The sequence below is a fragment of the Carassius auratus genome, chromosome 32 (genome assembly GCF_003368295.1).
Source record: "Carassius auratus strain Wakin chromosome 32, ASM336829v1, whole genome shotgun sequence".
NCBI lineage: Eukaryota > Metazoa > Chordata > Actinopteri > Cypriniformes > Cyprinidae > Carassius > Carassius auratus.
The window spans coordinates 34,912,423-34,937,074 of NC_039274.1; the positions used below are offsets into that span (position 1 = coordinate 34,912,423).

The 24,652-nt window shown below is 35.8% G+C and overlaps 2 protein-coding genes and 1 pseudogene across 2 annotated transcripts; 2 read left to right on the plus strand and 1 right to left on the minus strand.

Annotated features, from left to right (window-relative positions):
- Positions 1-1,194: 1,194 nt before the first annotated feature.
- On the plus strand, positions 1,195-11,870 carry LOC113052330 (Y+L amino acid transporter 2-like; annotated as a pseudogene).
- Positions 11,866-16,928, minus strand: LOC113052331 (probable RNA polymerase II nuclear localization protein SLC7A6OS). Its single transcript, XM_026216787.1, has 5 exons — positions 16,598-16,928; positions 15,174-15,488; positions 13,956-14,159; positions 13,609-13,741; positions 11,866-12,360 (listed from the first exon to the last, which is right to left on the minus strand). The coding sequence occupies exons 1-5, from the start codon at positions 16,790-16,792 to the stop codon at positions 12,239-12,241; spliced, it is 969 nt and encodes a 322-aa protein (XP_026072572.1). The 5' UTR covers positions 16,793-16,928; the 3' UTR covers positions 11,866-12,238.
- Positions 16,929-22,152: 5,224 nt separating this feature from the next.
- Positions 22,153-24,412, plus strand: LOC113052333 (transmembrane protein 9B-like). The gene is made up of 5 exons (XM_026216789.1): positions 22,153-22,466; positions 22,767-22,858; positions 22,971-23,079; positions 23,167-23,301; positions 23,463-24,412. The coding sequence occupies exons 1-5, from the start codon at positions 22,368-22,370 to the stop codon at positions 23,616-23,618; spliced, it is 591 nt and encodes a 196-aa protein (XP_026072574.1). The 5' UTR covers positions 22,153-22,367; the 3' UTR covers positions 23,619-24,412.
- The last annotated feature ends 240 nt before the right edge of the window (positions 24,413-24,652 follow it).

Below are 24,652 nucleotides of genomic sequence, written 5' to 3' on the forward strand. Positions count from 1 at the left end.
TGCTGGTGAGAAAGATGAGTCTTTTGAAAATGAGTTCTGTTCGAATTGAGATTGTACATAATACACATTTCCAAGTGTTTTTCTTTTTTTTTTTTTTTTTTTACTTACAATTGTGTTGCACAACAGACTCAGTAGTTTCTGATTGAATTGTATCTTGTAACAAGACATTATTTATGTCTTCCTTATGTAAGATTTATGGTACGGCATGTATAAAGCAAATAAATAAATAAATATAAAAAAGTAATGTATGGAAAAAATAAACATTGTATAAGAAATGTCATTAAATGTTCACAATGGTAATATGTTTTATAATATATACTGTTGTGTATTTACCACATAACTGTATTTAACAGTATGTGTCCCTTCAGTATTTGACCTGAGTGCTTTCATAAGATCCACTCACTTCTCGGAGAACAGCTATTACTTGGTATTACTAAGGTCAATACCATGCCACATACCTCCTCACAGACTGTCTAATTGCATGGATGATCTTTGCACTGGTTAGTTTTAAAGGGCAAGAATGGTCCTTGCCATAGGGGCCTTTACTCACATTGCAATGAAATGTCTTTGACTTGAGAATTCAAGTTGCTTCATGAAATGCCTTTGACTTGAGAATTCAAGTTGCTTCATGAAATGTAATATATTGTAGAGAAGCTTTTTTCATTTGTTTATTTATTTAGAATAATAATTATAAATATAATTATATTTAAAGCAATTATTATATAATTAGTATTAATAAGACTCTAATTATAAATAAAGTTACATGCTCATAGATTTGTTTAAAATGTTTAATTATACCATTATTTTGTCACAATGCAGGGCCATTTAAAATGAAGCAGTGAAGGTAAACATGTTATTAAAAATACTGGTAACCAGTTGCAGGACCTAAAATATTTATTTCCTTGTACCATTCAGAATTCACAATTATATATATATATATATATATTTATATAAAGCCTATATATATGCTATATATGCTTTTTATTATTTTCATCCTTTCCTCTGTTGCAAATCCTGATTCCTCTATTTAAAGCTAATCGCTTGACTTTGAACATATCATGTGTGAACCAGCGTTAATCAGAAACCACTCAAACACATTACCTTTAAATCGGTCGCTTTTGGCTACAGGGCAACACCTGAATAGGTTTGCTGACGAAGCGATTGTTCAGTCTGATATGCAAATAAACCCACGTGACACCAATTTTACCGGTATCACGTGACCTTCTGGCAGCTTGCCCTCCGTGCTTGAGGGTTTTTTAAAGATGCTGCCCTGTCTGTTAATGTCACCACTTAGACAGAAGAGACGATAAACAAAGGACACAACACGGTAAGGACACGTTTCTGTTTTTAACGTTACGTTTAATAATAAGGAGGACTGGGCTGGTCGTGGTCCTATCAGCGAGGAGAGCTATCCTGATATAATTCAGTTTTAATGATTATTTCTCATATAGGCCTATGCATGAACCGAATGTGTTCAATATGTTCATTAGAAAGTGGAGCGGGGAGTATCTCCGTGAAAGAGACGCGGTGCTCGTGTCTCAGATTCTGCTGTGCTCTTCGATAGAAAAACAGGATGTCGCTCCTCATCCTCCAATCGATTACAAAATGCTTTACGTTTCTTCCAGTTCCAGTCATTCACTATGCCAGATATACTTCACGAACAATGGATTTATTAGAGTTATTCATTAGCTCATCGCTCCAAAATCTTTCTCACAGTAACTAAACGTTACAGGATACATTTTTATCGAACAGCTGATAGTTTTGCTGTGACAACCTCAGCGTTAAGTCTACTATGTCATGTAGTTTCAGACAATTGTGCAGTTTTATTTGTTTATTTATTTTTGTGTCAGCCGATTAACATGCAATATAGGCTTTATCTTACTTTGTATAGAGCTCGATTTTTCTTTTCTTTACTTTAACGCGACTGAAGTGCGTCTTGTCGTGACAAAGAGGGTTGCCAAGTATGAACTTGTTTTGATCGCAGGGTGCCAAATTGATGTGTTTGTTTTTGAGTGTTTTTAAAGTGATTTTAAAATCATCTCTTTTTTCCTTTTCTTATTTTGTTTATTATACGCGTTTAGTTTAAAAAAAAACAAAATAAGATGTAGGTATTAAAAAGAATACCTACATAAGCTATGATTATCTAGCCTATGTGTTGAAAGTATGCGTGTGTTTGTGTGTGTTGTGTGTGTATATATATATATATATATATATGTATATGTGTGTATGAATATTTATTATTATTATTTTTTGGAGAACAGTGCAAGATAATAAATGTAATTATGTACTATTAAAAAAAATAAAAGCTTGATAAGGAATAACAAACAAACATTATCAAAAGGATGTATGTGAAACCACTCACTGTAATGGACCAGAATATAATTCTGATTATTTAATTAGACATGAATGACAATGAGGCTGTAAGGACAGACAAACAGAACAGTCTTTCACTGGGTGTTGATCACGCAGCTGATGCAACATGGAAAATGTATCCTTCTCAAAAAACAATTTTCGATTTCCGAAAGATCCTTTGTACAACACACATTCAAACACACATTGCATTGTTTGTACTACCAGTTAAACATTTATCTGTTTGGATTAAACATCTTATCTTGCGCTTTTATCAACCTGTATCAAATACTCCCTTAAAAAACAAAAAACAAAAAAAAAAAAAACACCAAGAGCATCAATTAAAAGCTTGACAGGTTCCCACAAAAAATCTAACTCTACTCATTCAAAGTCAAAATGAAAATGATGTCATTGAGTTTCCAAGGCAATGACAGCGGACTGCCCTTTACCACTGTATACCGATGTGTCATGAGTGCAGATGTTTCTGTGAATGCTGCAGTTCTGGTAAAAAAGCCTCGGGGAAGGGATGCTCTCTGGGAGAATGTGGGAACAATTTAATTAGTGTTTGTTTAACAATTGCACGCTATATTATGTATTCATGTAAAATTATCTACCCTCCATTTGAAAGACAAGCAAAGGTGGACTGGTGGTTTTCAGACACTCTTAGTGTACTGAGTGTTGTACAAGGATGGATGTTGAAGTGAGTGGTTCAAGTCAAATAATCAGAGGAATGTGCAATCAGCTGTCCACAATAAGAGAGGTGGCAGCAGTGGACACATCATGCTTAATGATTTATAGAGGGTCAACAAACAGCAAGTCAGAAGTAAATTTGTGAATTTTGTTTTTCTCCTCATATTTAGAAACCCATAATAGACCTTTGAGCTCAGGATTAAATGTATCGTTTTCATTTAAATTTTACATTTTCAGCTTCTGAGTGGGAGATGGGTAATGAATATGTTTGACCAAAGAAATACTTTCTTGTTAACGTTATCCCAATGATGTAATCTTCACACTAGCTCTTCATCAATTAGCAACAGCACGTTTTGCATGCATGTAGTATACTTTACTTATCACAATGGCCCATACTGACTTCACACTATCACTAGACATTGGAGGCCAGATGTGACTTTTTAATTATGTGTGGGGTTATTGCATGATCTCCAGTATTATCTTGCAGTAGCAAACAGGCACAAAATATTTCAACCCAAAAAGAATATCCTGTCAATATTCAGTCATCCTCGAGACCAAACCTGTTTGACATTTTAAAGAAGACATTTTAAAGAATTTTTCTTAGAAGAACAGTTTTTTCTCTCTCTCTCTCTCGATGCATTGAGAGTCAGTGGGGTCCAAAACAACTCTGAACCCCATTTGTAGTGTTATTATTGTAATATTTTATTTATATACTGTTACAATATTTGTTAATATTTTGAATGTTGATATAGCTTTAGTTCATTAATTTTATAATTTGAATACTTTTTTTTGTTCTGTTAGTTGGCAGGTAATATTAGTTTTAAGTCTTTTGTTTACTGATGATATTTTATTATTTTATTTATTTGTTTTTTATTTTATTATTTATGGTTTATTTCAATTTCCAAAAAAAAAAAAAAGGTTTGGAATGACATGGGTGTGAGTGATGATGACAGAATATTTTTTTAAGCAACAGCTATTGTTCCTAATATAACTTATTTGCTCTCTGTAAGGTTGGATAAGATCAACAAGGGCCCCATCTGTCTCCGAGTGGCAACACGTACTCCTGTGGACAGGATGGAGAACGACTCTGAATCCAGAAAGCTGAACAGCCAGCCTGAGGATTCCACAGCCCTTTCAAAACCAAGAGAGAGCATGCAGCTCAAAAGGAAATCTCTCTCCTGAACGGAGTCAGCCTCATCGTGGGAAACATGATTGGCTCAGGCATATTTGTGTCGCCAAAGGGCGTTCTGATGTACAGCGCCTCCTATGGACTGTCTCTTGTTATCTGGGCCATTGGTGGCATCTTTTCAGTAGTGGGTGCTCTCTGTTATGCAGAGCTGGGCACAACAATCACAAAGTCTGGTGCCAGCTACGCATATATCCTGGAGTCATTCGGAGGCTTCATAGCATTTATACGTCTGTGGACATCACTGCTTATCATCGAACCGACAAGCCAGGCTGTAATTGCCATAACTTTTGCCAACTACTTGGTTCAGCCACTCTTTCCCACCTGTGAGCCTCCATATTCTGCATCTCGGATTATTGCTGCTGCCTGTATTTGTGAGTAATGTGTACATGCTGTTCCTCTACACCCTTGTTTTTCACATTCTTCACATTTCTTGTCTATCTCACTCTGTTTCTTCGGTTTTCTCACCATGAGATCTGATAAGCTGTTGAGACCCATTAAGTTAATGAGTAACTTGTTTTTGAGTTCATGAAGCCTGTTCTTCTGGTTCTCTGGAGCCTCTCCTCATATTCCCGTTTCACTTGGATACCTTCAACAGCGTCATTAGACATGCCATTATAAAAGAGGAAAACGTTACAGTTGCCATGACTGCAATCAAACTTTTACTGCTCCCCACTAATCAGTTCATGTATTGATTTACTTTATTTTTTATTGCCGTCTTATGGGATTAACTGATATTGTGTTGTTGTGGAAAAAAAACTGTCAGCATTTCATTGTAGTCATTCACTTTAAGGCTGGTATGCATTGCATCACTAGGCAACATACACTTGCAGACTTTGTAAATGGCTACAGAGGAAAAACTGAGCATCATGCACTGAAAGGCTGGAGATAAAGCACTACCAAACAAAACAAAAAAAATACTACAGAGAAACGTGCACCTCTTTTCTAGGAGACTCACAACAAAGTAAAACAATATGATCTTAATATGGCACAAAATATTAAACATGTTTGATCTCTGACTGGATGAAATTATAGTCTGAAACTATAAAATAGGAGTCTGTTTCATCTCCGATTGCTTAAAGTCTGCAGACCTACATTCAGCAACTAGTGTTGATTCATCCAGACTGCAAATAGGGGAACAAATCTGTGCAAAATCTGCGTTGAGTTTTCCTGCCTTAACTAGTCAGAGTACTTGTCAACATATGTATTCTTATGCTAACATGCTTACTATTCATTATATTGCAGGCCTGCTGACCTTTATTAATTCCGCTTATGTCAAGTGGGGTACCAGGGTGCAGGATGTCTTCACTTATGCCAAAGTTCTGGCCCTCATCGTCATTATCATCACAGGGATAGTGAAACTGTGCCAAGGTAAAAAATGCACTTTTTTAAAAAGATGTTTTTGCAAATGTTTTGATTGTTTGTGTCCAGGCCAAATGTTGCTCTCTCATGAGCTCTGGATCAGTTTGCAGGGATAGACACTCAAAAAAGAAAATTCCCTCATTTATTCACCCTCATGTCACTCCAAACCGGTCACTCCAGATTTTTTGTTTTTATATTCTGCAGAAAAAAATAAAATCTTAAAGGTTTGAAGTTACGTAAAGAATTTTGAAAGAATTATAAAATTTGGTGTGATCTTTAAGGCTTGAATTACAGTTTCTCTCATTAGTTATTTTTTTTTAAAGGGGCCATATGATGCTTTTTAAAGATCATTATTTGGTGTAACAGAATATGTTGACATGCTTTAATGTTCAAAAAACACATTATTTTTCAAATACTGAAAATTATTGTAGGTCCCCTATGCCCCGCCTCTCTCAAACGCATCATTTTCTACAAAGTCCCTCCTTCCGACAATCACAGTCTGCTCTGATTGGCCAACTGACCAGTGCATTGTGATTGGATGAACACCATAAGCACTCGTCGTAAATGTAACGCCCCTTTCCATAATCGCGAGCTTCATCTTTCAAAATAAATGTGAAGACCGTTTTTAATATCCTTAGTTTTACCATCAGTTCAAGCATGAAAGGGGAACAGAGTGGTGTGAAAGACAGTGGTGAAGCTCATTTGTGTTTGCAGTACACAAGCCACAGATGGTTAAGACCACTGACTCCACTGAATGACCGTCTCTCTCTCTCTCTCTCACACACACACACACACACACACACACAAACGCGACATGCAAAACTCTTAAAAACACTTAAACTAATAACAAAACAAACTTCCAGTAGCTGATTCAGAAGCGCCAGATAGTCGTAGCAAAGTCAGAATGATCTCCTCCTAGGTTCATTAAACGGTCGTCCATAAAATGTGTTGCTGTTCTGTTGTAAGTAATCTTAAAAATCCTAAATTCATCTACTTTCGGAAGGCCAAATAAAGTCCTAATTGTGGTTACTGAAACCATGCCTTCGTTATTTTGAGTGAGAATATGGGCATTAGACAAATATTTCCACACAGTGACGTAGACATGTGGGGGCGTTTTTAAACAAGCTGTTTTAAGGGGGTGGCAGAGTCTTAACTTTAAAGAATATCTCTTTTGATTTGAGACTTTAGTCTTTGCAACTTTAAAGATCTTCTTTATGCATCAAGAGCTTGTAACACACCAAAGAGAAAGGACAAATTTAAATCGCATCATTTGACCCCTTTAAATTATATTTCCTTAGTTTATTTAACAGGGACAGTGCATACTAATAAGCATAACTTTTACATGTGCAAGAATTAGCCTAAAGGTTATTTTTCTTTTGTATTCGCTGAGCAGAATGTACAAACATCAGTCATGCTAGAGTAAAAGAAAAGCACAATACATCATGCATTCACACACATACTGATCTTGAAAAGTTGTTCATCATTATAGTATTTTGTAATGTTTCTCACACAGGTTTCACAATGAACTTTGAGGATTCTTTCCAAGGCTCATCTCGTGACCCAGGAGATATCGCTTTGGCCTTGTACTCGGCTCTTTTCTCGTACTCAGGCTGGGACACACTTAACTTTGTCACAGAAGAGATTAAGAACCCTGAAAGGTACTTCTTTGAGACAAACTTGATCCTCAGTTCCTGTACCTGTTGTGAAGTTACAGTATGTAAAAATAGGTATTCATAAGATGGCTAACACATCTGTCCATGCATGTCCCAGGAACCTTCCTCTCTCCATTGCTATCTCCATGCCGATTGTTACAATAATCTACATCCTAACAAACGTGGCCTATTATGCTGTGCTGGACATGAGTGCCATCCTCGCCAGTGATGCTGTCGCTGTGGTGAGTTCATGTGACTGTCATAATAGTTGTGTCCCAAATCACATACCTTTTCTATGCACTATTCTATGACGTTTTGTAATATAAATAATGTGACTAGTGCATTCACACTGGAAATTCGAAAAAGGAAAAAAAAGTGCATTTTACACGGATGATGCACTCAAATAACCGAAAAAACTAAGTGTGGAATGTTGCACACTTCATGCACTCAAGTGTCACAGATTTATTTACGTAAGGAAGGGGGACGGGCCATCAGACTGATTATAAATGACAAAATAACCTTATATAATTCATACACTAAATGGTTGAGTACATAGTGCATAGTGTATAGTGCATCATTTGGGACGAAACTAGAGTTTGTAGAGTCCATAGTGTAATGGCTAATGTTTCCTAATTGTCCCACAGACGTTTGCAGACCACACTCTGGGAGTGATGAGTTGGACTATCCCTATTGCGGTTGCTTTATCTTGTTACGGAGGTCTTAATTCTTCCATCATTGCTGCATCCAGGTCAGTCTGAAGCTTGATGTCTACATAGCATCACAGAACACTAGCTGTAGTCTTTTCTCTCATGTTTTTCTTGCATTTTGAAAATGGCCATCTACAATTGCACTGGCTTCATGTATGAAATGTATGAAACTCATTTTCATACAATCTTGATGTTTTGTATCTTTTGTCTTTTTTCCGTGCACTTGTGCATTTGGTTTGCTTAATTGATTTGAATTCTTAGTCCTTTTAAGTACAATGTTATTATAATATCATTGATACTATTGTAGATTGGATTATATTTCAAATTAGTTGTTTGGTTTTAATTAAATTTAAAAGTTTTAGTAGTTTTGTTGTTTTTGTAATTTTTATTAGTTTTTACTTGTCTGTACTTAAAGCTGCAGTCTGTAACTTTTGACGCTCTAGTGGTTAATAAACAGAACTGCTTGCGTCTTGCGGAAGAACATTGTAGCCGGAGCTACTTCTCTCTGTTTATGTCTATGAAGAATCACAAAGGTACTGGGTTACTCCGTCACAGTACCCCCGAAGCAATCTAAAATAGTCCGAATATAAACACTTATTATAGGTTTACCCTAGTGATTCAGGACAAGCCAAAAACACGGTTTGGAAAATGGATTCATGGTGTACTCACTTATTATATACATTTTGTAAATTTTGAGCACAAAAAAAAGTTACAGACCGCAGCTCTGATTGGTTGTTTCTTACCGGGAGCTGTGTATTTCTGCAAATGGCAATAGGACCACTGGGAAGAGCCAGAGGAGCTTGAGTTTTTTTTCCACAGATTATCTATCTCATATTCTACTGTCAGGACATAATGACAGGTTTAACAAATATGTAAAAATATATTTTTACAAAAGTTACCTACTGCAGCTTTAATTAACAATTAAAATCTGCACACGTGACGGCAATAGATGGGTGCGTACGAGACCAAGACCACCAAGGTCAAAAACTAGAAAGCAAAAATCAAATGCTGCACACTATGCAAAAAATCGAATTATTTATTAATAACAAAAAAAAAAAATCCTGATGAAAGTCATACAAACGAAACGTAGTCATTAATAATTAGTTTTTTTAGTTTTTGCATAGTGTGTGTGGGATTTGTTTATTGCTTATTAATGTCTGTACTGAAATATGTATTTATTTCAGTTTGAATTATTTTAGCACATCAAGTTAAACTAAATTAATTATTGCCAAGGCAAGATTTTATTTTTAAAATTACATAAAGTTACAACTTCGTTTTTTTTTATTTCAGTTCGAGTTTATGAAGTAACTTTTTTTTTTTTTTTTTTAATGCTTTTAATTAACTATAATAATCCTGATTAGGTGCATTTCAGATAACGCGCATACATTTGAATAAAGAGTGGATCTCTTGCTGCTGCAGGTTGTTCTTCGTGGGAGCTCGAGAAGGTCATCTTCCAGATGCTTTGTCTATGATTCACGTGCAGAGATTCACACCGGTTCCAGCTCTGCTATTTAACGCAAGTGCATCTTTTTAGTCAATATGATTTCCTGTGAATTTTTCTCCTTTTTAAAAATATTTAAATTTAATATACAAATATAATAATAAAACCAGTGTTAAATTATCTATCTATCTATATATATATATATATATATATATATATATATATATATATATATATACCTTTATTATTATGAGTTGTTTTGTTTTTATTTCCTCTTATATACTTAATTTAGCTCTAGAGACAGATGCAGTTGTAGAATCTCTAAGTCTTGGACATTTAATGTTTTCTGTCTCCATCTAGTGGACCAAGTCACTTAGCTTGTGCTTTCTGTCTGCAGTGTGCCATGGCTCTGATCTATCTTACAGTGGAGGATGTTTTCCAGTTGATTAACTATTACAGCTTCAGTTACTGGTTTTTCGTTGGCCTGTCTATTGCCGGGCAGATCTACCTTCGCTGGAAAGAGCCAGACAGGCCCCGACCACTGAAGGTGAGGACATAGAGAGACTGTACAGATGAAAAAACTAAAGTGCACTTTTAAAAATAACATGCAAAAAGTGTGTGTGAACAAGTAAACCCATTACAAACAGCTCTACCGTTATATTCACTACAGTTCAACAGCTTGGAGTCTGCACTTTTTTTTTTTTGTTCTTTTTTTTTTTTTTATATACTTGTATTTAGGATTAAGAACCATTTAACAAGGCTATTAAATTAATAAAAGGTGAATGTAAAGACATCTACATTGTTACAAAAGATTGAGTTTCCACCTTAATATCAGGTGCAATTTTGTGACACTGCGTGTGAATTAATGTTGCTTTCCTCTCTTCTTTGTGCATACAGTTGAGTCTGCTGTATCCCATCATATTCTGCATGTGTGTTGTGTTCTTGGTGGCTGTGCCACTGTATTCTGACACACTCAACTCACTCATCGGAATTGCTATTGCCCTCTCTGGAGTGCCTGTTTACTTCTTGGGTATCTATCTTCCAGAGTCCAAGCGCCCGCCCATCATCACTAAACTGTTACGTAAGTACCATAGCCTTAATTTATCCTTTAACTACACTGATTAACAACCAAAACGACATTGACAGTGATGCTTTTTAATGTGTCTCCCTTACACAGGTGCCATCACCCGTTTCACCCAGTTCACCTGCTTTTGTGTGCTCACCGAGTTAGACACCGTTGATTAAAACACTTGCACCCCCTTGACACAAACCCACTGGTATGGGGAGAGGAAACCAATATCTGGAGAAACTGGAAAAATATCCTCCAAACGTTTAAAGACACAGATGCACTCTTAATGTCACTGCATTGGATTCTTCTTTTTATTGATTATAAAAGGGTTAAGGTCATGGTGCACTGAATATTAGAGATATGACCTTAAGAACTATATGACGTGGAAATGAAGGCCATTTCAAAGCTCTGGGTCATAATGGTACCGGAGAGATCATGACGCAAAAACACCATCTGTATGTCCGTCAGAGAAATGAGTACATAAACAGGATGCAGTGGTTTGGGTGTGCCTTTATGAAGAACATGGCCAAGAATTTGATGATGTTTATGTAACATTTTTGCCCCCCTGCCGCCTTTTTTTTTTCTTTTTATCAAATGGTTTTTATTTTAGAATCTGTTTTTTTAAATGTCTGTCAATTTATTTATCTCCTTTTTTTTTTTTTTTTTTAAGTGAAGGAAATTTTATTTTTTCATCTTCCTTCCTGCGATTTACTTTGGCACAACTGTGTCAGTCCTCTTCTAGTATTTAAAGTGTTCCGTCTCGGCCAGAGGTCAGTCCTGTGTAATTACCCACATGCCTCAGCTGGCTTTTAGAGGGAAGGTGATTGTATGCATTTGAACACTCAAATCTGCTGCTATGCTTCTTTACATATAGTGAAGCATCACGTGTTCACTTGTGGAAGAAGTTAGATAAGAATAAAGAGGAACAGGATTCATACACCCCAATAAATTTCCATGAATTTTTCATGACTTTTGAGTCATGACCTAATCTTCCATTATTTTACAAATATGTCATGTAATAGAAGAATAAAAATCTATTATCTGTTCTTGAATTCTGTTAACTTCAATTTAAACTTGAAAAAAGTGTCCCAAATAATGTATATTACAATACTAAGTGTAAGTGTCATGGAAATTGCTCTTGAATCATTCAGTTATCATAAAATCATCCAAAGTATCCATTGGCCAGACAAGGAATACATTGTTACTGGTGAAAATCCCAGTAATCTCATTATGGAAGTCCAGATGTGATTCTGTTGTAGCATGAAAAACACGGAACAGCTTTCCAAATATTGTCATTTGCATTTGTGTACAAGTTTTTATTAATTTATTTGATATTATATCAGTATAACTTACATACACACACACGCTAGACAAGAACTGATTGAATAAATAATTTATGGTATTTTCAGTTTAATTCTGAAGTCTTTATTGTTTTTTTTATACACATCTACATATTTACAGGTATTTTGTTTCTCACCCCTTAGATTTGGGGAACATACAAACACTACACACACAACTGACAACACAAAGCACCCCACACTTACACAAACTCAAAAGATCACCATTTTCTCTCCATACTATCTTCACATCAAACAATCGCAAAATATTGCAAATAGTAAATCACTCGTCTCATTAACACACAAGTCAAAGCAACCCACACAAGGACACACACATGGGCTACCACACACACACATTCAGTTTTGACGAAAGAACATACAGCTTCACTCAACACGCGTCAGTAAAAATGGCCTCTCTCATGCTCGTACCCACACACAGAGGCTCTCAGTCAGAATCATTACTCTCTCGTTCCTCCTCATCTCGGTCATTCTCCAACTCCTCAACCATGTCCGGCTGGTACCGTTCCCAGCTCCTCCTGCTGTACGAGTGCTCCTCACTCCAGCAGCCTGGAGAGAAAAATACATTAGATACGATGATATTCAACCTGCGCTTAAGGTCTGTGTTGAGGACATAGTCTTCAGAAAAAAAAAAAAAGAGGACTAGGAAAGCTTCAGGCCCAGGCAGTGTTTCACCTGCCCGTCTAAAACTCTGCTGACCATCTGGCCCACATTTTCACACAGACCTTCAACAGATCTCTGGAGCAGTGTGAAGTTCCCTGCTGCTGTTTCGTTTTGATTTTACATCCAGACAAAAGTCAGGCGGTGTGTAAAATTTACAATCTCCGCATCAAATATTTAAAGAACACACACATATGCTGCGCTTTACAGCTCCACGGCCACCGGAGCTGATCACGGCCACAATCAAAGCAGCTGTGCGCGCCATGTTTCAGAAGCGTCTCTTCGTGCTGCTTTGCTGAGGTAAGGTGACCATTATGTCCTCTCTATGGACCTTGAAAAATGCATCCAACAGGGATTTCTTAATAGCCCAAAATGTCCGGGATTCAGCTTTTACTTTCTACAATTGCCATTCATTGTTTGCATATTTGTATTAGATCCCTGAAGAAGACGTGTCCAGTGCTGCCCACTTCCTCCCAAAATATTCTAACATTTTTGTGCATCAGGGGGCCATGCAGGGGTGTGTGTGTGTGTTTGTGTGTGTGTGTGTGTGTGTGTGTGTGCGCTCACGTTCTTCACACAGTTCTTCATGTTCCTTCATATTCATGTTTTTCATTGATATTAAGCAAACGTAATTATTTTATTCAGATCAAAATGTTATAACATTGTATGTTACAATTTTTACTTTAACTGTGAACCTTTAAAGCAGGGTCTAAAAATATAGACCCGTTTATAATAGCTTACGTTTAATTTAAAGAATCCAGCAAGCACTTTATTTTCCACCCTTTACTCATACTGCACAAAAACTGGATCAATGATGTTGAATGTTATGGACTAATTAATCCAAACGCAGATCCCACTGTGTTCTGGTTAAATAATGTTTTTTTTTTTTAAAGGTTTGCATATGTTGAAGTGTTCTTAACAGCCTTCCTAAAATCATCCTATTCCTAAAATAGCAAATATCTCAATATATCGCCTTGCTTACAGTATCGCAATGTATTGCAACATACTGTATATCGCAATTCCCTGTATCTTGATATGTATCGTATCACCAGATTCTTGCTGACACATGGCCCGAAACAAAAATATTTAAAAATGATGGGCCTGAGAGAAACAAATATAATAGCTTAGATATATGACCTCCATAACGCTCCTCTGCATCACTGTCATCCCCACTGCTCTCATCTGGGTAGTCATTTCTCCAGTTGGTTTCAGCGTTCTCATCATCCTCATCTTCATACACCTCCACCTCCCAGGCCACTTCATCAGGGACCTGTGTATTTGAAAAGTAAAAATGTGTCAAAGAGATTGTCTACTAACCATGGTTATTATCATTAAGATTTATTAAAACTAAAAAAAAAACAAAAAAAAAAAAACTAAATTATGACAAAACATGTAACTAAAATTGAAAAAATATATATAAAAAAAAGAGAAGCTAATACAAAAATATAATATAATTATATAAATAGAATAACCCTACAACTAACCAGCTCTCCCTCTTGTGTGTAGGGTCTGACAGACAGAATGTCTTGGATCCAGCCTGGTGCGGCCGTCTCCTGGTAGTACAAGTCATACACGTAATCGTCCTCTTTCTCTCGATGTTCAGAACCGAGCCCATCTCCCGACACGCTCAGCTTCTCACGAATCATCTTCACAGAGTTACACAGGATTGTCTCCGGGTCAGACACAGTCTGGGGACAAAGAACAATTATACTTTTGGTCAGTTTAATAAGGAGATTAAAAAAAAACCTGCGATATGACGATTCTTGATCGTGGACGATAAAAATGTCTACACAATCTGCTTTTGAAGAAACATTGTAGTATCGAGCTACAGCGCACATTTAAGTAACTTGACTAACTCAAATGTAACATTTTCAATCGTGAGAATAATCAGCAAAATAACTCCTTTGGTGTGTTTCTTCTGGGTTTCTTTGTGTTTGCTGTTATGCTCAATTGTTCAGCCTATATTTGTTATTATTATTGAGAACATTACATACATAAAGAAGGTTGTTCGACCTGTATTCTGCTAGCGTTACTGCGTTTCTGTCTGATGACGCAGCAACTATCGGTTAATCTTTGGTCTGTTTAATGATTTTAAACTGTTATTAGTTCCATCAGACTGGAGATATTTTAGTGGCGATGTGACCAAAAATTTGTACGAATTTAAGACATTTTAAGGACCTGCGGACACCCTGGGAAACAATCTATATAGTGTTTTATTTTTATATTTGTTCACTCAATTTCTTGAATGCTCCTGCTGAATACACCTATGGTACCTAAAAATAAAACACTGTTTGATTTATTTGAATGTGTATCTTTGTTCATTTTTAAATACCAAAGATTAAATGATTTTTATCTTCGCCCACTTTGCCTAAATATCCACCTTTATTTTTTATATATTTTGTTAATTTGAAAGACTTTTTTCTTTATAATAGGGAAATTCATTTGGCTGTAATGCTCAGACAACCTGCAAAATAGTAAAACCAACATGACAAAAAAATCATGATATTTTTGCCTTATTGCCCACCCTGAACATAAGTTGAGGCTTTTGAAGACCAGTGTAAATTGTGCAGACATATTTCTAACAAAATTAATTGATAAAAACTTGTGAACATTATCTCAAATGAGTTGGAGAGGTTATATACAAAAAAATATCCAAGATGTATACTACTGGAAGTTGACTGAGAAAAAATGTTTTACTTTACCTTGCCAGGCATCTTAACATCCTCCTCTTCATGCACAATATCAAACACTTGCACCTCTCCCAAAGACAGGCCGTCGTGGCTCTCTGTTTGCCTGTCGTTGTTCTCCTCTCCTCCTCTTGCCGGAGCAGGCTCTGCCGGTAGTCCGGCCCGGTGGCTGGACAGGATCCGGTACCGTTCCTCTCGCCTGGTGCTCCATTTGACACTGCGCAGATCACCGATGATCCTCTGAGTGCTTCCTTGGGATGGCCGCAAGGCATGATGGGCGAGACGTGGCCGAGCCATAGCCTCACGGACATGTGGCTGTACCGGAGCGTCCTGTAAAGAAAACGGACATGTATAACACTATAAAAGCCAATGACAATAAAACAGACAAGAATTATGATCATACAGATTTAAAGTAGTAATTAATAGTAATTAAAACCCTTTACAACAATGGAAGCGCTTCGATTATATTATAGCATGGCACTTAGAGGTTTAGTTTATCTAGAAGAGTCAGACAAGGGTGTCCTATTTCTTCTTTGAGTGAAGCTACTGTCAGTTTTTGTTGGTGAAGGCGGTATTCGGGTTATCTGTATAGCGGATCGAGAAATATTTATTTTGTTTCCCAAATTAATTGTATAAAACTTTTCTCTGAAGCTTCAGGTCTTAATCTAAACATAAGTAAATGTAAATTAGGAGCTTGTGACAGTTTTATATGTGGTGTCTTATTGGAACAATTTGGTTGACCATAATGATTGGAAAAAAAGGTATGGACTATTATATATCGAAATATATAAATACTAACAGTGTTACAGAAATCTCTTACTCTTACACAGATTTAATCCATCTAAAGTGTTTTTGAAAAACTTTAAATCAGTCATAGATACAAGCCGTTCTTTCTGTGGTGCCCCTAATGACACTGATATTCATATCTTCTGCGATTTTCCTCACACACAGCTATTTTGGATTTAATTTTCTAATGTTATCTTTGACAATGTGCTTCCGGGTTCTCTTAGTTTTTTTTAAGGATGTGCTATTTGGCTTCTTTAATACACAAAAAGAACAAATTAAGGAATGCTTTATAATTAACCCATTATTACTTGTATTCAAAAACATCATATTCACCAAAGTTAATAAAAAAAGAGGTTAACGGTATATTACACTATTTCACCTTCCAAAAATCTAAAGCCTATAAAACAGCAGACTTGTTTGCTTTTGTCCAGATTATTTATTTATTTAATTATGTATTGTTATATACACATGTATAAACGATGCTTTGCTTGTAATGTCACTTATTTATAAGCAATTTTATGATTTCTGTACTTATATCTTTGGTACCTTTGTGTAATTAACTAATAATAATAATAATAATAATAAATAAATAAATAATATCACCAAACATGATACAGTCTCACAGACAGCTCGTGTCTCCGTTCAGACAGTACCTGTGACACCACGGTGGCCACTAGTTTGAACACGGAGTTCTCGATCTTTGGCTCCTGTGGCTCTGGTTCACTCTCCTCGCGGGGCTGAGCCGCTGTGGCCTCCGGACGGATCCGCTTACAGGCCAACAGCAGCGCGTCCGCCGGGTCGGTGCCTCTCTTCCTCTTCACCCGCAGGATGGTCGTGCTCGGGTCCATTTCGGGTATTGTGTATCACCAGAGAGCGATTTTAGATGACAGACAAACAAGTACAGGTACCTGCCAATGACAACAACAACCTGCCCTGTAGCCTTTCTTTCTTCCTTTTCACTCGTTTTTCTCCTTTGGCGGTTTTCTCTTCCGTGTTCGTCACATTATAGGCCAGTAGCGCCTCGCTGCGGTATGGAGTTTCTTAAACCTGCGCTTCACTAAATTGTTACCATTAGCCACCTGCAGAGGTCGCGGTTTAATTGGGTTTAATTCAATTAATTAAAGATTGGCGAAAAGGGGCCACTTGAAATCATTGGATCAGCTACTGTTTTTGTTTATTATAATTTTTGTTTATTATAATATTTTGTTTATTTTAACGTACTTCAATTAAGGGCTATATGCTTATTTTATAATAATAACTGATAATGTTAATAATATTTCATAACGGCAGATTTTTTTCATCACGATATACATTCTATTTAATTTGATTTATAAAATCAAAAACTGACTGTAAGTTAGCCTTCACCCCCAAATGTTAGAGAAAATAACTTTTATCAACCACAATTTAAAAAAATCCCTTGGCAGAACAAGTCCATGAACAAATATATATATATATATATATATATATATATATATATATATATATATATATATATATATATATATATATATATATATATATATATATATATATATAGGGCTTAAGGTGCTGTAGGGAACTTTTGTAAAAAAAATATTTTTAAAATATTTATTAAACCTGTCATTATGTCCTGACAGTAGAATATGAGACAGATAATCTGTGAAAAAAATCAAGCTTCTCTGGCTCCTCCCAGTGGTCATATTGCCATTTGCAGAAAGTCATGCGCCCCCGGTAAAAAACAACCAATCAGAGCTGCGGTCCGTAACTTTGTTTGTGTTCAAAATGTAGAAAAATGAACATAATAAGCGAGTATACCATGAATCCATTTTCCAAACCGTGTTTTTAGCTTGTCCTGAATCACTAGGGTACACCTATAATAAGTGTTTATATTCGGACTATTTTAGATTGCTTCGGGGGTACTGTGACGGAGTAACCCAGTACCTTTGTGATTCTTCATAGACATAAACAGAGAGAAGTAGTTCCGGCTACAATGTTCTTCCGCAAGACGCAAGCAGTTCTGTTTATTAACCGCTAGAGCGTCAAAAGTTCCCTACTGCAGCTTTGAGGCGCTGCCAGAGCTTCATCCCTTATATTATTACAAGATGTACAGTACAGACCAAAAGTTTGGAAACATTACTATTTTTAATGTTTTTGAAAGAAGTTTCTTCTGCTCATCAAGCCTGCATTTATTTGATCAAAAATAAAGAAAAAACTGTAATATTGTGAAATATTATTACAACTTAAAACAATAGTTTTCTATTTGAATATACTTTACAAAAATAATTTATTCCTGTGATGCAAAGCTGAATTTTCAGCATCATTACTCCAGCCTTCAGTGTCACATGTCATCCAGTCTATCACATGATCATTTAGAAATCATTCTAATATTCTGATTTATTATGAGTGTTGGAAACAGTTCTGCTGTCTAAAATATTTGATGAATAAAAGGTTAAAAAAGAACTGCATTTATTCCAAAAAAAGAAAAAAAAAAAGAAAATTCTAATAATATATATTCTAATAATATATTTTCTTTACTATAATTTTTATAAATTTAACACATCCTTGCTGAATAAAAGTATTGATTTTATTTAAAAAGAAGAAAGACTTTTTTTTTTTACCAGAAGTGTATATTGTTATTACAAAATATTTATATTTTATTATTTTTATTCATCAAAGTATCCTAAACAAGTATCACATGTTCTGAAAAAACATTAAGCAGCAGAACTGTTTCCAACTTTGATGATGAATCATCATATTAGAATGATTTCTACAAAAGGATCATGTGATAATGATCCTAAAAATTCAGCTTTGCATCACATAAATAAATGATAATAAATTTAAAAACAATTATTTTAAATTGTAATAATATTTCACAATATTAAAACATTTTCTGTATTTTTGATCAAATAAATGCAGGCTTGATGAGCAGAAGAAACTTCTTTCAGAAACATTAAAACTAGTAATGTTTCCAAACTTTTGGTCTGTAGTGTATGTTGGAGGAATCCTGCTGCTCACCAAGAAAGCAGTGCAATAAATCTGAGCTGTTTATAAAGTGATCATTAAAAATACTTTTTCCTGCTCCCTTTAAGCAGACATCATAGGGGTATGCCAGGTAATATTCCCCTTGAGCGTGTTTAGTGAGGTGAGGGATTGTGTATGTGTGTGAGGGATGTTTGATGTGCGGTATCAGGCAGCTGTGGAAAGACATAGGTGTGTGCTCACAGTGTGTGTGTGTGTTCACTGCTCTGTGTGTGTGCATTTCGGATGGGTTAAATGCAGAGCACAAATTCTGAGTATGGGTCACCATACTTGGCTGAATGTCACTTCACTTCACTTCACTTCACTTCACTTAGATGCATCAGGTCGATTTGCAGTGCCCCTTTAGCAGCTTAATTTGAGGCACCTTTTTTGTTTAGTCTCTGTTTCATCTCATTTCTGACTTTGTTCTGTGCTAGTCAAATGCAGTGTTGGCACATACTATGAAGGAGATCAGAGGAAGTGCTTTTCCCCCCTGGGACGTACCAAGATGAAGAGGGGCAGGTGTCATGTGACGTGTGCCCAGGAACATCTCGGAGTGTGGAGGTGAGACTTCACAGAGACTACTTACAAACAAACAAGTCTGTAGTCTTTCTGTTCACCACACGATTACATTGAGGGTTGGTGTCCGTCAAGAGCTTGTATGTTTGTCTGTCATTTTGTTTTAAATTCTGTCTATTGCTTCGACCAAGTCTGTTCAACCCTACGAAAGGAAAATATATTTACCAATATATTTCTTAAAATATATTGTGATATATTGTAATATATTATTTTCCCTTTTTATTTTCTATTATTTTATATATTTTAATATTTTAATACATTTAATAATATATTGATGATACATATATTATATAATATATTGCAAAATATACAAATGATTACCACTTTCAATATATTGCAATATATTGGAAAAAATAAATATATATAAGAATATATGCCTAATATATTACATGATATTTTCCAATATACTGCAATATATTTTTGTTTCATAAGGGCATACCTACGATGTACCACATTTCATCCTATTATCCATTTATGCTGAAAGATCTCATCCCCCAGTTATCCAAAGTTTCAAAAGAAAGAGTATTAATCACATCCTGTTTTATGTTTATGCAGTTGGCAGGAAGCATACCTGTATTGATGATAATCTCACAGGCTCATGGCTAGTTGAGCTCGAGTTAAGTTTTGTGATTGTGAGTGTGTTGGGAGGGGTCATTTCATGCAGTGCTGCAAATCCTCAAAAGTTTAATTCATTCAAATCAACATAGAATTCCAGAGCAGTGTTGTGTGAAAAAAAAAAGGTACAACCAGGTTTCTGTTTCTGAGGAACGGTCATCAAAAGCAGCTTATGATGCAGAAGCCATCTTCTATTTCTGCTGATAGACATAACTAAAGGGATGAGAGGATGCCTGCACTTTATTAGATAATGAACTTACATGACATCACTGCTTTCTTTGGAATAGAAATTTAGTTGTCTGACATTGTTTTAAAATTTTTTCTGATCCTAGGTCAGTGCGGTCCTGGTCAGTTCTCCCATGATGGCTTTGATGGCCCTGTCTGCCCTGTCCACATGTCCGCACCTATAAACCTGAAGTCGGTCGAACTTCCTGTTTCCCATGTGGAGGAAGCCTCACAACCACAACCACAACCAAACATCATGGTTCTTGTGTTTTTCCAGGACTGTGAGACTAAAGGTGAGAAGAATATGATTGTGATATCTAGAGTACTCAGATAAAACTGCTGTTCAAAAGTTTGGGGTCAATAACTATTTACAATTTAATTGTTTTCTTTTTTATTTATTTTAAAATGTAATTTATTCATGTGATGGCAAATCTGATCATCATTACATCATTACACACCATTACTCCAGTCTTCAGTGTCACAAGATCATTCAGAAATCATTCTAATATGCTGATTTGGTGTAAAAAAAAAAACAAACATATATACTGAAATCAGTGTTTATTAATATTTGTGTGGAACCTGAGATACATTTTTTAAGCATTTATTTGACATGGAAATGTTTTGTAAGATTATAAATGTGTTGACTTTCACTTTTGAACCATTTAATGCATTATTGCTGAAGAAAGTATTAATTTCCTTCAAAAATAAATTCTGACTGACCTATTCTTAACAGTATTGTATATTATTAAGATTAATAAAGACTAGTCTGCTGACCCCCCCCCCCTTCCCCCCCCCAGCCTAAACCAGCCTAAGCACAAGTTTAGAGGGGTTTGCCGTACTTTTAAACTGGTTAGGCTTAGGACACCATCTTAAATCAATTTAAGCTGATTTAAAGAAGGTTATTGCTTTAAAACGTTTGATGTTCTTTGGGGATGTCACATTATTCAATATTTAAATGGTTACTCCACCCCAAAATGAAAATTTTGTCATTAATCACTTACCCCCATGTCGTTCCAAACCCGTAAAAGCTTTGTTTATTGAGGACATTGTTAGGGATGGAAGGTTGCCTCTAAGAATCATCAAGAAATTCTTTAGGGATTGTAAATTCATTTGTCTTTTTTTAACAGGTTTCATTACTTTTGTGAATGGCCAATGGATTTTAAGTAATTCTTTTAAGGCAAGTACTAAAATCAAGAGGTTTGTAATTGCAGATCCCATTAGTATAAAAGAAGCAATAATGCCACCATGTGGAAGATGGGGAAAATATACGTACTAGTGTTTTTTAATTGACCTATTAAAGTCAATTGATGTTTTCTAATGAACTTTACAGGACAAGAAGCTTATGAAGGCCCCGTTTGATGTCCTGGCCCATCCACAAAACTTCTTCAACTACATTAGTTGCTAAAATATGGGAATTAATGCATTACATAATTAAATATGCACTCATTTGCATACATTCTCAAAACTGAAATCTAAACACTGAATAAAGCCAAGTTCAAAATGCTTGTTTCATTTTGTTGACATATTACATTTAAATTGTACGAAGAGGGAATTCTCAATGTCTTTTTATCATTCCATAAATCAGAAAAAAAATCACCGTGGTTTTGGAATAAAAAGTTGTATAAAAATGAGGCATATTACATATAAATAGGGTGCCAATAAAATAATTTAAAAAAATCAAATAAACTGTGACTCATCTCTGTTGACCAGATTGGATAGTGATGAGAGTTTTTTCAGCGACAGAGCGGGGAGAACGTTGTTCAATCTTACGGAAGAATGGTTCCCAACTCACGTGTTTCCAGAGGGAAGTGATAATGCGCGGACCGACTGCTGTTGATCAGCTGATGTGTCAAGCAGAGTCCAGCCCTCACGGTTTGTTTTGTTGACGTTTATTTGAATCAGAAGACTTCTAGTCATTGCACGCGCTGCTAATGTAACATCTACTCTTTGTTCTGCTACATTTCTCTTTAATATTCGACGACGCTGTCTTGAGCGGAAAAGAAAAAGATGCGTCGATTTACCTCAGGAGCCGTTGTCAGTCTTTTGACGTTTTCATCGCTAGTGTGTTTTATTCTGATATTATCTGCACAAACATCAGAAGCTAAGGTACAATAAGACATCTGTCACTGTATTTTTATAAATAAACGATATACTTTGTGCAGTTGTGAACCTGTAGTGTATTTGGCAGTGCTAACTAGCCGTTAGCATGTTTAATGTTTCTGCGAAATAAAAGGAAATAATATATAACGCTAGTGATAAAAATTAACTAATCAACACTTTCCTTATCGGAAACAATGTCAAGTGGATTCTTATCTGACCAAAGCATGGTGACCATTGATTTCGTGTCATTCATTTGTGTAGATAAATGAACGTGTGTGTGTGTGTGTGTGTGGTCACTCTTCTCAGAATTCAGAAGACATCAGGTGCAAATGTATCTGTCCACCTTATAAGGACATCGCTGGGCAGATCTATAATCAAAACGTTTCCTTGAAGGACTGGTAAATGATTTACTAGTCTGAATACAAGTCTGCAGTAACTTCTGTAACTTAATTAACCCAATGACTCTCCATTCACTGATCCATAACATCTCTAATGTAATCATTTGCACAGTAATTGCCTTCATGTGGTGGAGCCGATGCCCGTTGAAGGCAAAGATGTGGAGGCATACTGTTTACGCTGTGAATGCAAATATGAAGAAAGGAGCTCTGGAACCATCAAAGTAAGTCCAACGTCTTTATATAGTATGGCATATATAATATGCTAAGTTTAAGTATTATAGAAACAATTTTCTTTCTCTATTTTAAAGGGCACCATTATAGCATATCTATCTATTCTGGGCCTTCTGTTGTTGTATATGGTGTATCTGACACTGTTGGAACCTATACTGAAGAGAAGGCTGTTTGGCCATTCACAGCTCATTCAGAGTGACGATGATGTTGGGGTATGTGTTACATTTTTATGGATACAAGATTTAATGTATGTTGTAAGTACTGGTAGTTTAGATTAAAAAGGTGTGTAACAAAATAGATGCACCCATTTTGTGTCATTAATGATAGTCATATGCTATAAAATGTGATAACGATAAACTGTTGTTTTTTACAGGACCAGCAGCCCTTCGCTAATGCTCATGATGTGCTTTCCCGTTCTCGCTCTCGCTCCAACATGCTAAACAAAGTAGAGCACGCTCAGCAGCGCTGGAAGAGGCAGGTCCAAGAGCAGCGCAAGTCTGTCTTTGACCGCCACGTGGTGCTTAGCTAAAAGCCTTCACGGTCTGGACTGTTATATGTGGGTTCTGGTATTGCGCTAAAAGTTGGGTCTTCTCCATGAGGTCCAATCTCACTGGTCTGCCTGAGCAACCCCCCAGTGACCCCAGTGTGTTCATTTCTTTCTGATGTGTAGGTTTGTCGCCTTGACCAATGTGTGTGATTAAACCTTGTTTACTATTAGAGTTCACTTGATACAGATAGTTTCCATTTAATTATCACTGTGTATCACTCTGAAATTAGAAAAAAAAAGAAAAAAAAAGTTGACATCTGTGAGTCCAGTCACACTGAATTTGATGTTGGTATAGAAGTGACAATTTCCTCATCAAATTAGGTGATCAATTTATTCATTAAATCTTTTTATATAAATTTCACAATTGTTACAAAACACAAACCATACAATTCCAGTCTGATTGTACAGTGTAAAATTACCCCCTCTCTCTTCTCTCCTTACTCTTCTCTTTTTTTTATTACCTATTTAACTATTATATGTAAATAATAAAGTGAATGTGTTTTGTCCTTGTTCCCAAATCATATGCTTGAATGACTAACTTACCAATTCAGTTCTTTTCTAGCTTTGTGTAGATTTAGATTCATGATGGTGTACAACAGTTCCTTTTGTTGTTTTTTGAAGACAGTATTCATAAGGTACATTTTTGAAGGTGTCAAGAGTTATATTCTTTGTCATTGATTTGTGTATATATAATAACTGAAATCTTCAGGTACATGATTTAACAAAGAAAGCTGTTTTGACCTTTTGATTCATATTACAGTTTTGTTAATACGGAATTCCGGTTTCTCGTCTTCATTTGTCTGTCAAACTCTCTGCTCAAATGACGCAGTTGAATTTAATGGTAAAGGCCTTTTTTGTCCCTGGGGGGCGCTGTTTCCAAATAGAACAGTGCTAGATTCACGTAACGTCAAACGTGCAGCGTTCTAAAAGATAAAAACGGCGATGCAGTTGAGCCGACTACTTTAGACTTATAGGAAAATTCTCTCAAAAATTAAGTGACCGTACATCCTGCAAGT

What these genes read in the sequence shown, in the direction of transcription:
- LOC113052331 (XM_026216787.1), bottom strand. Translation starts at nt 16,792, where the DNA reads ATGGACCCGAGCACGACCATCCTGCGGGTGAAGAGGAAGAGAGGCACC. An exon ending in ACACACAAGAGGGAGAGCTG is followed by an intron (nt 13,742 to 13,955) that starts GTTAGTTGTAGG and finishes TCAAATACACAG; the next exon opens with GTCCCTGATGAAGTGGCCTG. An exon ending in TGCAGAGGAGCGTTATGGAG is followed by an intron (nt 12,361 to 13,608) that starts GTCATATATCTA and finishes TTTTCTCTCCAG; the next exon opens with GCTGCTGGAGTGAGGAGCAC.
- LOC113052333 (XM_026216789.1), top strand. Translation starts at nt 22,368, where the DNA reads ATGCGTCGATTTACCTCAGGAGCCGTTGTCAGTCTTTTGACGTTTTCA. An exon ending in AACGTTTCCTTGAAGGACTG is followed by an intron (nt 22,859 to 22,970) that starts GTAAATGATTTA and finishes TCATTTGCACAG; the next exon opens with TAATTGCCTTCATGTGGTGG. An exon ending in AGAGTGACGATGATGTTGGG is followed by an intron (nt 23,302 to 23,462) that starts GTATGTGTTACA and finishes TGTTTTTTACAG; the next exon opens with GACCAGCAGCCCTTCGCTAA.